Source organism: Stomoxys calcitrans, chromosome 5, assembly GCF_963082655.1.
Source record: "Stomoxys calcitrans chromosome 5, idStoCalc2.1, whole genome shotgun sequence".
Lineage (NCBI taxonomy): Eukaryota > Metazoa > Arthropoda > Insecta > Diptera > Muscidae > Stomoxys > Stomoxys calcitrans.
The window spans coordinates 72,881,001-72,896,593 of NC_081556.1; the positions used below are offsets into that span (position 1 = coordinate 72,881,001).

Genomic DNA, 15,593 nt, shown 5'->3' on the forward strand with positions numbered 1-15,593 from the left:
GCGCATTGAAGTCCTCTAGAACCAGGCGATTATAGTCATATAGTAACCCACTTATGTTGGGTTTGTAAGTTTGGTCATTAATTGGGACACATCTACCAACCGTCGGTATGTACACGTTGTATAGCTCTATTTTGACAGTACCGGACTTGACTGCTATTCCCATGCACTCCATGTTGGGGTCACTAGCGCCAAGCGCAGGCATGATGGAATCGCTGCGACCAATATGTTCTTCCGACTCATAAAATCCACAATCTCGTCGATCTTGCCACGGAGACTGTTGCAATTCTGTTGCCAGAATGATACATATCCCGGCACTGGCCTGGCAATATTGGGGCTGCGATGCCGCTGTTGCATACGTCGCCGCATGGGAGAGGTGGGGTGGTCACATAGTCCGACGACGAGGACGCAAAAGGCGACGATGAAGACACAGAAGACAACGACCACGTTGACTATATTTCCGTAGTGATGTTAGGCCAGAGCAAGATCGGAAATGTATCCACTCCATGCACCGATTAAACCTCATTGACACCGACCGATGATGGAGGCGGTTCTGGCAAACCGAACAGAACCACGGTCCGGGGTTATTTTCAATCCCGGCACGGATCAGAAGCGTGCGGAAAAGGCACTTCGTGATGTGCCTCTCCCATGACGAAAAAGGACAAACACGTACACTGAGGCGGCAGCCATCGCCGATGAAGGATTCCATCGGGTCAATATGGTGCGTACAACCGGCCACCATGGTTTTGTTGTTGTTGGAGCAGTGTGTTGTGTTCTGCCTTTCATCTGCTTGGTTCTGTTGAGTGTCCAGATCCAGGAACTCTGCCTCTAAGACGGTGTATGTCAGAGGGATCTGAGTCTGAGTCGTGTGGGTCTGGCTAGGCAGTTAAACGGATAATGTAAGTCGTGTGGTTCCGGGTTCTATTCGGGATATATCGCGCACATTGGCATCAATCCTTGCTCTAAACAGTTGAGGCAGCTGCATCTGCCGGATCTTAATTGAGCCAGAACTACTCTGTCTTGCCGAAACCGAGGAGACAGCACATCGCAGTTCGAAGAGCGGCATTCTGACAGATCTGAATATTATTCCACTACGTGTCCCAGAGCTGACAGACCGCACTGGCTCTGCATAACTTACCACAGACCGGCCAATTGCTTTGTACGTAATCAAGAAGGATTCATCAATGGGTGGTGGGCCTGATGTTATAATCGTGCAATCGTCCGCATAGATACAATATATATGCCATCTAGAGAGGGTGGAATAGAGGATAGTTAGAGGTTGAACAGTGCCGGAGATATCACCCCGTCGTGGGGAACTCCCTGTTTTACTCTACGGGGATCAGACTTCTTATCCCTAAATTCCACAAGCGACAGGAATGACTGCAAAGACGTGTTGGCGATGTTATCAAATAATTTGGCAGGCTGACAGTGTGGAACGCTTTAGATGAGTCCAGCGCCACGATGTAGGTCCTAGCACATGGCCCGAGCTGATTAAAGCCACGGCTAGCTACTGTTGAAAGAAGGTAGATCGGTCTATACGACTCCCCTTGCTCGGGTACTTTCCAGGCTTCACTAGTGGGATCACTCTGCCCATTTTCCAGATTTTACCACATCAGTGTAGAGATGGCTTTCCTTTGGCTCGGATACTAAGGATACGACGAGTGGCTCTCATCCTAGCATTGACACTCTCGGAATGCTCTGTAAATTGACGGTTGAACATTCTGGCGCATCTCTCTGCTTTAATGTTGTTGGCTTTGTTGTATGACTTTTGTTTGTGTTCCGGCGAAGAAGAATCATTTGGCTATCGTAATAATTTAAGAGCCATTTTCGTTGCAAATGAAGTCAGTACTAGGCTAAAGGTTGGTACTATATTCGGCTTTCACGGTGAAACTCCATATAAAAAATAAGCGGAAAATATTGGTGAAAAGAGTTCGTTTCGCTATAACTTGCTTTTTCACCTAGGGAAAATTTACATTTCACGACGCCCAAAAAGAGCACAATCACAGTTGCTGCGCAACAAGTCGCTTTCTTATGTAAAATAAACGCGATCGCCACACTTCTAATTGTAACTAAGTGTTTGTTAGTGTTAGTGATCTTACCCACGTGTACTTACTCGGGGTGGAAAACAATTTGTTATAAGTAAATGCATAGATAAGAAAGAATTTGTATATAAATGTAAATAAATATACTCTAAAATAAATAAAAAATGTTCCTTTCGTCACAAGCTCTTGCAATAATATGTACGTAGTAAAAACGATTTTAAAAGCTAGTGTTTTGCTTTTGGTCATTATTTTGAAGTGGAAGATGCTGGCAAAGGCTTTAGGAAAGTTGTGCTAATTTAACTTATACCAATTAAAATACTGCTAAATATAATTATATTAACAAATAAAGGCTGCATTAGTTTCTTTATAAATAGTTTTGTATTTCATTTATTATAAATTTCAAAGTAGTAGGTTTTGGTTAAAATTACAACAGCTTATATGAATTTGCGAACGGTCCGCACACTCAAATTTGTGTGTACACATGCACGCAAGCAGCTGATAAATTGATTGGTGCCATATTAATTTTTATATGTAAATGGCAACATTTTGGCCAAAAAAAAACCCAAAAAAAATCAATTGTGGTTACCTTGTCAAACCAATGAAAGAACGATTTTGGGAAATGTTTCCATATGGTTTCTGATTTCATTCGTTGGCACATTCCCTTATTACATGTGATAAAATTATTATTTTATCATTAAGTTTTTTGTAGTGTTTCAAAAAGTTAATCGCGAAAAACATAGGTTTTCAACTGTGAAATCTGAACATAGTACCAGCCATTAGATAGGTATTAGGATCGTTCACAGGTTTTCACAAAACATTGTTTCCTTATTGTAGAAATCCTCAAAAAAAAAACGTTTTTTCCAATAAAAATACATATAGGCCACACACCCATCATATGTTTTACCACCAGCATTATTTTTGGTAAATTGTCAAGGCGGATTTAAAAAGGTTGTCTCACGCAAACAGTTGCAAACAGCCGGGCAGGTTTGACGGTATTAAGATGTCAAGTTTTTTTGCATTCTCTTTGTTGTCATCTTCTTTCTCGCATATTATCTGCTCATGTACGCACACAAATTTCTTTGTGTGTGTTGGCAAAACGCAGCTTGATGGCAAGATGGCGAATTGCATCATATAATTTGTGGTTGTTGTACAAATGAAATCACCTTTAATTGTTTCGCCATTATAAATTGTGTTGTTTGCGTAGTGTTTTCACGAAAAGTAAAATTGAAAGAGCTATATTTGCTAACAATTGTTATATATTTAAAAGAAAATAAACGAAAATGTAATACGAAGGCGTCGAAAATTCTTTTTTTTATCAAGTTTGCCCAAGTTGAAAAACGATTCGTTAAGGCTTTTAATGAATGCCAAGTTTTCACTCAATATTGAATTTAGTACCACAAATGAGATTGTTTTTACAGTTTTACTGTGAAAACTGAAGTTAATACCCACCTATATAGTGAAAATCACGATTAGTCGTTTCAAGTTGTCTGTTATTGCATGTTATCGATAACTTACCAGTACAACTTTGCACTGATATTTTATCCAGAAGATCTGTCTGGATAGGACTTAAATAAAACACAGCATTTAGAAAAAGCAAATCGACATTTCGACTTCAAAATCGGTTATTCAACTTTTCGACCTCAAAATCGATTATCCGATATTTTAATCAGTGTAAGTCGACTTCGACTTTTATACACAAAAATCGAGTAATCGATTAGTCTAGACTTTGGGATCCCTATTCCATTTCATTCATTTCATTTCAAATATTTGAAGCAATAGCAGAGTAAAGTTCCTCGTAACGCTAGCCAAGCCCAACGACAACAACAATATTCTTGAATTCTTGTAAATTAAAGTGATGTGAGTGGTTTGTTCTAAATTAAAAGGGGCCATTAAAAAAGTATAATATAATCTATTAGAGAGTAAAAAAATGATATTGTGTATATATCACTTAACGGGCTTAATAGTTAAAAAAATAAAAATTTTTGTTTGTTCTGGTGGTGAAGTGATTCTGCTCTGAAGTTAGTTTGAGAAGGGCTTAATGAATAAAAAAAAAATGTGCGAAACGTCCCTCGCTGCATGCAAATGTTTCGCGTGTGTTCAGGTTCTTTAATTTTCTAAAAGGATGCTTGTGTTGTAAGAAATAGTGACAATTGCCTGAGGGGAAATTAACACCGATAGTGTTTTTTATAACACAAAAAAGTGTAAGACGCGCTAAAAAAGCGAGCAACAAATCTTTTTTAAAGTTGCACATTGTGGGACGAAAATAAAACGAAGTAAACAAGAGTTGAATGTATATTTTGGTTCCAAGAAAATATATTTTTTGTTTCTGTTGTAAAGTTGATAAATATTTCGTTATTGTCGCAATTAAAGTTGAGCTTTCGTTTAAATTAATTAGTCAGTCGTTCAATTAACGTTGTTTGCTTCTTCATTCGAAGTATTATTCAAATACGAAAAATTACACATACATATACAAATGCGAAACCACCACCAGTTGAGCCCAAATACAAAATAATTGAAAACACTGTCGACAAATTATATACATTGTTCTTTGTGTGGAAGAGCCTAATGTGATAAAACAAAAATTTAGAAGCACTATGATTACAGTCTTCCCAAGTACCCCATCCACCAGACCAATAAGTTTCATGCGGAAAGTGTAAATCGAGTTTTTTGTGTTCTCCCTATTTACCATCTCTTTATCCCTCCGCCCTTTGTCGGATGTGATTGGGCCAGTGTGTGCGTGAATCCAAATACGTAGAACGTATTTATTCACAAAAGATGAGATGTGTGTATAATTAAATCAAATGTGTGTACATTTAAATCTCCAAGTCTTTTGTTGCTCTAACGACCACAACAGCAAACTTCGACTACCTCTAACACATGAAAAACTGCTACATGAGATATTAAGTGGTCTCTACAATGTCGAGTCCACAACCAAAACGACGAAAAGCACAGACACATAGCCAAAGAAATGGAAATGTTGCTTTCAAATTGAATATCACATCATCCAGTAATCAAGCGGATGAGGCAGATATGTATAGATAAACTGGCAGGCAGTGAGTCCGACATGAGAAGAGTTATCTGGTCAGCTGCTCAAGATAATTTCGAGCAGCTGTGCTCTGCGGGCGTAAGATAAAGAGGTTATTTTTTGCTAAAAAAAAATGGAGTATTTCGATTCTCAATTCACTCGATTCGAAGTATAGTATTTGGTGTATTGTATACAAGTTTTCCATAAATGAAATCAATTCAAATCGGAGGTACCTCTAAATGAGGAATAGGAAGCAGTCGAACGGTCCCATCGCCCGCGTTTTTAAATGGAATCAAACTTTTCAGACTGCGGCGCTCTCCAAATTTTTTTTTTAGTTTTATTCTCATTATACAAATTTATGTAGTTAAGGCAGGTATTCTGTTTGTCTTTTCACGTGAACAACTTCCATCTCCATAAAAATTATAAAAAAAAATGTGTGAAATAAATAAGCGTCTTTTTTACGCTAAGGACTGTGTAACATAAATGGAAGATGGTACAGAAATCCCCTTTTTGTTTACGTATTGCACAACTTTTCTCACATGCGAGGTGTGCAAGTGAGTAGTGAGTTGTCGTATGACGCGTGAGTAACTTAATTCGTGAGCTAGATCCAAATCTAATCACGTGGTCGTGCGAGACCGTAATTGAATTACAATTCTTCGTGCGTGAGCGAGTGAAATCACGACACTAATCGCGACTATCAAGAACAACCACGACTCACTCAAAATCACGGCTCACTATACACTCTCGACTCAGCAGATACTCACGATTCACGAAATAAAAAAATAACGGCAAACCGTTAAAAAAAATAAAGAAAAACACAATATTTTGCATGCGCCTCAAATCATACGATATTTTAATTTACGATTCAGGCACACTGCCACTATTGTTAAAGTATGAAAGAAGTAGAAACAATTTCTGTATACAGATGCATAAAAATGAAAAGAACAAAGAAGTGGTTATGCGGTTTATATATATATTAATATTCGTTCGTTAAAATAGCGTATGATTTGAGACACCTGGAAAAAAATTATTGTTAGCTTCATGGAAGAATATTTTTTTTTCGCGAGTAGTGTTTTTCTCGTGAGTAAAATGTTTCGTTGAAATTTTGTATGTAGATGTGGGTTGACCCCAGGAACACAAATCGCAATTTTTTGAAAATTTTTTATTTTAGGGTTTCGGCCCAAGATGGGTGGGTCCAGGAGCCTTTACCCCAAAAACTTCAGATTCGTGAAGAAAATCGGGGTGCGCCCTATGAAGTACATTTTTTTCCACAAAATCCTTGTTTTCCATAACATGCCCTAAGTTAGTTCATGACGTATTCGTATTGTATTCCCACCTAAATATCGCGAAGGCCGTGCAGTGACAAAGGAAATGCTCCAACGTCAAATCATTTTCCCCTCATATCTAACAAATACTATCCCTTGCCGCACCGGTTTTGCATAAGTGAGCACGAAGTCCTATGTGCCCGTTATGAAATCGAAAGCTATACTGACTTGCTTCTTACTTCTTTTCAGTAATAGCCTCGTCTTCTCACCATCCGGATCCGCATCCCCATAAGATTGTTGCCGTCCTAACGACCGTTTCGCTGTGCGTCGATAACGCCCTTAACACGGACTGCGTCGACCCGAAAGGCATCGGCCAAATCGTCTGCTCTTTCAATCCCCCTTACTACGTTATGGCCCGGCACCCAAACGATGCGGATTGTGCCACTCTCAGAGAAGACGTTAATCTCCTTATACGACCAGTTTACTGTCCGTAAAGATGTTTACACTCGACACCACACCCCATCACGCATACCATGATCGCCCGGATCTCTGATTGCAGGATCGTATCATGGTCAGGCAGTCGACAACAGATTTTAGTAATTGGGATCTCAATCAAAGGCCTGCGCAACACCATTCATTATTGCTTTCAAGACACACTAACAATCATAGAGTATTTCAAGAACTGAACTCTTCGTTTAAAAATACAATATGAAACAATTGAGAACAGAGTTGTTGTTGTTGTTGTAGCACTTTGTTGTTTCGCCTGCTTGATTCTGTTCAGTTTCAAGATCCAGGAACTCTGCGACTAAGATGGGTTGCCTCCACAGGAATCTGGGTCTGATTCAAGTGGGTCTGGTTGGGCAGTTAAACAGGTGACGTGTATCGTGTGGTACCTGAACACAATCGGACATACATTTTGCACGTCGGCTTAATTCTTGCTCTGTAGAAGCTGTAGAAGTTGAGACGGCTGCCGAAACGTGATTGAGTCAGAGATACACTGGGTTTGCCGGGGAGGTCAATTTCTGCTGGTGCAATGGGAGGCGGTCGTTCCATGTTGATGCTCGGAAATTCTCCTACAATATTCGGGAGGAGTAATGCCTCAAGCGTCTTTGCTGCTGGTGAGAGAAGGGAGATCGGTCTGTACGACTCCCCTAAACTCGAGTCCTTTCCAGGCGTCGATAACGGGATCACTCCGCCCATTTTCCAGACATCGGGAACTATAAGAGTGTTCAAAGACAGGTTGAGAATTGAGCAAAACAGATAAGCAAGACACCAAATAACGAGATGGTGAATGCATAAAATGAAAGATTGGTTCGGATTTCATTGAGTGCACGTTGGCCAAGGCATGTTTTGGGGTACATTATGCTTCAGATAAAGTCATATTATTCTTGTCGTCTGCTTTCGTAGTACAAAATTTGGCAACACACACACGTGCCTAGTTTTTTATAAGCGAACAGTTTGCAACGATTTGTGTGATCAGTTCATATTTTGATAATGACAGCGAGACGCTTTCATAAACAGCGAGCAATTTCGCATAACTCACTGTACCGGCGATGAATTCAAGATAAAAATACACCCAAGTACTGAATGGTGGTTGTTTTTCAAGATTATCTACTCAACAGCAACTTGTTCGTTCATCTTCAGTGTCTCGCTTTTCAATAGTCTTGGAATACAACATCATGTGGGTTCAGTGTTCACGAGTTGAGCAAAATCAGTAATCAATAAATGCTTTAGTGCATACTTTGTTCTCAACGTAGGCCCCTGGGCCCACTCTGTTCTTTAGCTTTGATCCATCTGTATATCTTGATTTCCCAGATCTCCAGAGTTCTGTCAATCCAAGACTGTGCAGAAATTTCAGGTGAATACAATTGCAAATAGTAGAATTATAACAATGTCAAAAGGTGGCTTAAGCCAAGTATTTCCCTTCTCCTGTGAAGTAACATAAAAACGAATAAGCGTTTCTAGTTTCTTATGGAAGGCGAATGTCAGATGCACATTGCAATAAAACAATTTTTTCGTTTTTCCTGTAAAGTAAAAATCGAGTTAGGTAGCAGAGAAGGCACACTTGTTCGGCGAATCGATTTATGTTGATGCTTATGTTTGGGTGGATGAGTGGAGAGTGATTGCTTTCGTATTTGCTCGAACCGAACATTTAGTTCGAATCACGAACAAGCTATCTTGAATTGATTGAATTGTAGGTTCCCATTCGAGTTTGTCAGAATGCAACCTTTAAAATTAAGCGCCCCGTCCAGCAGAATCATTCACAGACCTCTAAACAAAACAAGCATGTGAGTTGTTCGATTGGAACCTAGTGCTTCAATCAATTCGTTTTTAAATCACATCATTTTCGGTGCGTTTTGAGCGAGTTAAATAGACTGGGTTCTCTTTTGCACATGATTGTTTTCTCGTTTTTCAAAACAGATGATCAACGCAATGATTCTCGTTGCATCTCTCTGTTAGGTACTTTTGATATAAACCCATCCATATGAGAGTTATAGTAAATCCTTGGCCTAAAGTAGGTAGTATAGAGTAGATCACGGTATGAGTAGAGTTCGGTATGTTGAAAACGTATATCAAGATTTTCTTCATGCTCAGAACATGAAGATCTTCCGATTCCTCAATCTTCATGTAGTCGATATATATTGACGATTGCAAAAAGCGGGGATAGTTTGTGTACCAAAAACAGTTCCAGGTCCTTTGTACACAACAGATATTGCTACAAGAGTTAGACAACATGCATAAACAAAACAGTACTTGGAGTGTTTGAGAGAAAGATTCTTGGTAAAATTTATGAAACAAGCTGCATTGAAGGAGAATATTGGCTACCACTTGCAGCATTGTTACAATTGCGTTGAAATTTTGCCCACAATTTTTTTTTTTGGGGAATACCCTTTTCCAGAATGGGAACATTGAAAAACTTTTGCATATGGATTAAGTTGTACTTATTTTCATCTTGGCAAGCAAATGTTAAACAGATTCACAATAAATTAAATTTAAGGCTTTGAATAGAGTAGCATTATTTTACTGAATCAAACAAATTACTAAATTTTTTTTCTTTATTTAACCTAGAAAAAATAACTAAAAAGATATGTTTGTTAAAAAGATTTCTCTAAAATACCTGACATTTTCTTTTTTCTAGTTTGGTTGTGGTTCTATGGGAATTATTTGCTAACCACAACTTGAGTGCAAGTTGCAAAACAATGAATAAAATTCGCATTAATAAATATTTCCAAAATCACATGTTTAAGTACAACATGATAAAAAGTTTGCAAATTTAATGCAGTTATTGAAAGGGAACTACAGCAATTTAGTTAAAAAAATAGTTCAACAAAAGTCCATGATTTCTTGGAATTGCAAAATTATTTGTAAGTGTGCTTTTTCATACGATAATAAATATGTAAATATCAAATGCTGTAGAAAGCGTTTAATTGGCGCTTCCTGACTATGAGTCACAGTAACATTGCTGCGAGAATGTATTTCTACGGCGTACATTAGCTTACAATTGTTTTGGCGAGTTCAGAAAAAAAAACTAATTTCAAGCAAAAAACAACAATAGTGAACATCTCAGACATAGTCTAGGTCTGTCAGCTACAACAGGTTGCCGAGATAGCAGATACGTCATACGTGATTTTTTTTTTAATGTTTTTGGGGTATAGTAAAGTTTCGATTTGTTTGTTTTATAAATAAACACTTTTTTTATTATATTATAAAAATAAATGAACATTCTTTTCCAATGAGCACTTTCTGCGCTAAATAATGAAAATAAGAAAATTTATTCATGACATGTATCTTCATCGGTGTTTACTTTCAGATAAACGTTAAAGCAACATGGATTGCGGTACCACCCTAGTTAAATATGTGCTCTTCATATTCAATGCCATTGTGTCGGTAAGTAAATTTCCTAAATATGCAAACAAATTATTCATTTATTAAACAAAACTTGCTACAACTGTGCATACAACACCTGTGGCTGTGGTTGCGCCATAGTTTAAATGTATGTATTTGGGTATTCCTCATGAAAATGCAACATAGCCTTGTTCAAGTCCAGCCATTTCATTCACGACAATCATTGCATCTTATAGTTGTATAATATTTTCCCATTGCGTTTGCGTTTGAGTTGTTTTTCGTTTTGTTTTGGTGGGGAAATCGAAAGTCAATACCAACATTTTCAACTACAGAAACTAAACCTGAAATTACTACTTGTGTGTAATATATTGTAGAAAATAATGTGTTGTTGTTTTCACAAATACCTTTCATTGCATGTGTTGACAAAGTCATATATTGGTTATGTATTAGGGTAGACACTGATTGACTGGTTTAAAGTCTATTTGTAAATCTGGTTTTCGTAGACGGGCTGGTGTGTAAAGCTCATTGGGCATATTTTTATACCCTACACCACCACTGCGTTACAGGGTAATATAACTTTGTGCATTTGTTTGCAACACTAAGAAGGCAATGAGCTAGAACCATCGACAAGTGTACCGATCGGTTCAAAATCACTTCCTGATTCGAATTAGCTATGTCCGTCTGTCTGTCCATGTATTCTTGTAATCAAGTTGCAGGTCGCATTTGTTGTCCGATTTTCATAAAATTTTGAACAATTCACTTTTATGGTCCAAGAACCAACGCTATTGATTTTGAAAAAAATCGGTCCAGATTTAGATATATATTTCATCCGATGTGGCCTTTTAAGACTTTAGTATCCACAATTTTGGTCCGATCCTTACAAAATTTAGCATGAGATGTTCCGTGTGAATTCTTAACACGTGTGTAAAACTTCATCAAAATCGGATCAGATTTTGATATAGCTCCTATATATATCTTTCATCCGATTTGACCTATTGAGGCTGTAGAAGCCACAATTTACGTCCGATCCGATACCAAATTTGGCATAAAGTGCTTTTTGTGGTGCGTCCTAATATATGTGCAAAATTTCATCAAAATCGGATCAGATTTAGATATAGTTGCCATATATATCTTTCATTCGAAATGTCTTTTAAAGCTGATGAAGCCACGCTTTTGGTATGATCTTTGCCAAATTTGGCATGAAGTTTTTTTTTACGTCCCAATATGTGTGCAATATTTCATCAGAATCGGATAAGATTTGGATACAGCTCCGATATAGATCTTTCATCCGATTTGACCTATTATGGCTGTAGAAGCCACAATTTCCGTCCGATCTTTACAAAATTTAACACGAGATGTTTTATTTTACGTCTCAATACCTGTGAAAATTTCAATAAAATCGGATCAGATTTAGATATAGCTTCCATATATATCATTCAGCTAATATGGCTTTTAAGGCTGTAGAACCTACCAGTTTGGTCCAATCTTTAAACAATTTTGCAAGACATGTTTTATTTAAGGTTCCAAAACGATTGCAAAATTTCATTGCAGTGGAGTCAGATTTAGATACAGCTATCATGTATATCTTTCAGCCAATATGGCCTTTTAAGACGGTAAAAGCCACAGTTTTGGTCTGATCTTTACACAATTTTGCATGAGATGTGCAAAATTTCATGAAAATCAGGCCAGGCTGTAGTAGCGACAATTTAAGTCTTATCGAAAAAAAATCTTAAAAGGTTCTATTTTGCTTTTCAAAATTAAAGTCGGTATAGGTTTCATATATTGAAAGTAGTATGTATGTTGACTCGGTGGTGTAGGGTATTATATAGTTGGCTTCGCCCGACTTTTGCCTTTCCTTACTGGTGTATGAGTGAGTTGCGCCATGCCTTTTGAAGAATTTTGTCTTAAATCAATGACTATGAGAACCACACAGGTTAGAACTCTAAGGTCCGATTTGTGTGGTGTTTATCGTCATTACGAGAAGCTGAGCTGGCAGCTACCGGACGTGTCCACAAGTTGCGGATTGTAGATTGCTTTGTATGCGGAGTAGCTGCAATTGCAGTAGCGGACAATCAGCCATATACGGACCTCCTTCTTACTTCCTTTCAGTAATAGCCTCGTTTTTTCACGATCCGCATCTGCCCATAGGATTTGATAACTATTACTCTGTGAATTTTTGGTAGAAAATATTATTGAAATATAAAAGACCTCTTCGAACTTTTTGTTCTTAGACAATTTGTAGTGGTTTGCTATCTTCGTTTTTAGGTCTATTTATTTAGCAAAATTAAAAAAAAAAATATTTGTATTTTTTTACTTTTCGTTGTTGTTGTCGTTTTGTAAATTGTGGCAACAACAATTTGCTGCTTAACTATTATTTTACATGTGTACTATGTACAAAATGAAAGACTCGAACAATTGAGTAATTTGAAATTTATTGTAGTGCCATTTTCAATATCTCATGAATTCAGATGCAATGGCACTCAAGCACTTCACAGTTATCAGCTTTTGTAGAGGGGGCTATAATCGTTTAAACCTTTCCTCCCGCCATACACATACTTGTTTTTTGTAAAGCGAACACTATTCTTGACTTCAAATACAAAAGTGTAAATGCGACGCTAATACTGACGGACCAAATTAAAAATATTTCTATCCAAGCGCATATCACACTCAAACGTATGTAGGTAAGGTTAGATTTAAGTGACACCTTGCCGTCAGACTCAGCTAGACGTTTTAGTCTATTGTAATACCACAGGAACTGGTGAAGGAAGATGCATTTCTGATGTGCTCGCCAGGATTTTAACCCAGGCATTCAGCGTCATAGACGGAAATGCTATCTTCTGCGCCACGGTGGGCTCCATCTATTCAGATCGCTTTAATAAGCCCAACATCTTGCGAATGCATACAAGTTCTCAAAGAAATGAACACAGCACACAGCTGATTTTCTAAAGCCCCCTCTTACTCGACATCTTCATAGCTTCTGTAGAAGTCTAGACAGCTAAAGCAAAGCGGTATACCTCTTCAAGTCTTCGTTAATTCCAATGATTTCCGCTCGATACACACTACAGTGGTCGGATAACTTTCTCGATATGACCAGTTCATTTCTTCAAAGTACACCCCAAACTCACCAGGTCGTCTAGTTTGGAACCATCCGTTTAGAAATCTATGTAAATTCTATTACAAGGGATATTGTTGTTGTTGTAGCAGCGAGGCGGCAGCCCTTGCCGATGAAGGATTCCATCGGGTCAATCTGGTACGTACAACCGACTGCCATGGGATTGCGAGAGGTATTGTTATTTCAATCGGTTCTATTAGGAATAGTGTAACCGTGCTTTTTATCAAAAAGTCACACAGGCAATGTGCAATTTACACTGACCGAATTATCGGGCATTGATTGATTCAAGGTTAACACAGTGTCCGTTGGCACCGCATGATCAGAGGAAAAGCTCCCTTAGCCTCTTAGCAGTGGTCGCAGCATTAGATGGTGTCGTTCTCATAAGCTCCGTCCCCCAGAAAACAACATCATATATCATTATAGGTCTAAACTCTCAACTTTTTCCAATGGCCCACTTATAGGTGTATATGGCAAGGATTGCCTTTCTTGGCCTTTTCAAAATTTTTGATTTGAAGTTCAACTTCCTGTCCAGCAAAACACCCAAGTATTTTGCGCTTTCAGTAAATGGAAAGCTCTCTTTTTTAAACTAATGCTTAAAAACATTTAATCCTACTGTAATATGATGATCTTTTGTTAAAGTTTTACGCAACAATTCCGAAAGCTGAACAGAATACTCTGCTTTAGACAGATTTACGCCTAGACCACTTACGATAGCCCATTTCACCGTCGTACGTTGCGCTTCCTCAAGAATATCTGTAAGGGTGCTGGGAAACTTTCCCCTTAAGGCAATAGCTATTTAGTAAATAAGTTATTAAAAAACGTTCTTACGATAGTATTGAGCACCACACAGGCTGGAACATTGAGGTCCGATTTGTGTGGTGTTCATTGCTGTCACCAGAAGCTTAGCTGCGAGCTACCGGGCGCGTCCACAGATTGCGGATAGTGCAACGGCAGTTGCGGACAATCAGCGGTATCGAGCATAGAGTCTCCGTGAGAGGTCGAAAGGCACCGGCCCATGCGCAAATACTTGGAGCCAATGATGCTCGATATGACAAGGCGAATTATTGGCGCCTTTAAATAATCAATGGCCTTCTTGTTCCCGCAGCGATCGGTGCATTGGATCGGAATCAGCTTGCAAACATACAGGAGCTTCACGAGGATCGCCACCCTCATTTGAAAATGTGGCTACGACAACAACAACTGACTAAAGGACGGAAATCTTTCGCCTTCGTGTGGTAAGGTTTTCCTGTTTTGTGTCCTTCCATCCCACAAATATATGTATATGACATGCTGATACAAGCAGAGTGTATGTCTCTAAGCCAGGTATTTCCCAGAATCAAAAAATATTTTTCGGGATATGAAAAATGCCGGTCAATAGAAATTTACAATGCACAAATTGCCATGACCAAGAATTACACTTATGATTTATAGATTCAGATCGCTGATTGTAGCATCGAAGGGAATGAGACATTCATCTATTCTTGAGAGTTACGCCTCATCTGAGGTATTCGCTCAGCTGTTATAAAGGGAGCGTCTGTTGCCTTCGTGATGTCTCCAAGTTTTCAGTGTGTAACAACACGTACGTTTGGGGTGAAGGGCTGGCAGTTCAATCACGCGTCAGTTGGTACATTCTCCGAATCGATCTCAATTCGCTTTCTTCAAATTGATAAACAACTGACGTTCTGTGTTGCGTGTTTATGTAGATGACTGTGTCTGGTTTTTTGTAGAAATTAAGACTTTTTTCATCTTGTTACGATTGAAACTGTTGTGCTTTCTTTGTGCACTTTTATTCTACCGATGAAATCATTCGAATATTCACAAGACAGTTGTACGTACGTGCATGCACATACATACATATTTTACAACCGGTTTTGTTGGCTGCTTTTTTAATAAAAAACCAGATTGTTTTAAACCAACACTACGATGACTTTGTTTGTCATTGAGCTGGTCGGTGCTGCGTTGCTTGTTTATTTATTTTGAAAAAATGTTGGCTTAAATTTCAAAATTCTTAAAACAATAACAATTAGCATTTGTGAGTTTTAGCACAATTTTTGCTGCCCTGCAGATGTTTGAAATCGAATTCGAAGATTGAGCTTCACAGCGATTAAGTTCCTAATGAATCAGCGAATAAGCACAGCATTAGCCGATTGTATTGAAACATTGTTTCGCACATACACACATGTGTATGTATGCCCACGTATTATCGTATTTTTTGCCAGTTTAATTGAAACCATGCACATATTGAATTTCTCAGAATGTTGGTTTATTGCGCATTTCGCGCCATTATTCATCTCAATGAATTTGTA

General features: G+C 38.3%; 1 protein-coding gene and 1 long non-coding RNA gene across 3 annotated transcripts in view; one reads left to right on the plus strand and one right to left on the minus strand.

Moving 5' to 3' along the window:
* The first annotated feature begins 3,784 nt into the window (after window positions 1–3,784).
* LOC106081348 (23 kDa integral membrane protein) overlaps window positions 3,785–15,593 on the plus strand; it is a 39,615-nt gene continuing 27,806 nt past the window's right edge. The window contains exons 1-2 of one of the 2 annotated variants that reach the window (XM_013243235.2): window positions 3,785–3,896; window positions 10,141–10,217. In XM_013243235.2, coding sequence (XP_013098689.1) covers window positions 10,158–10,217 — 60 coding nt within the window. In that variant the 5' untranslated portion in view covers window positions 3,785–3,896; window positions 10,141–10,157. Of the gene's footprint in view, window positions 3,897–9,897; window positions 9,980–10,140; window positions 10,218–15,593 lie in introns of those variants that run through there. The other variant, XM_013243236.2, reaches the window with a different exon arrangement.
* On the minus strand, window positions 10,224–15,449 carry LOC131998136 (uncharacterized). The gene is made up of 3 exons (XR_009398600.1): window positions 12,264–15,449; window positions 10,580–12,208; window positions 10,224–10,516 (listed from the first exon to the last, which is right to left on the minus strand). It is a non-coding gene; the product is annotated as an uncharacterized LOC131998136 (long non-coding RNA).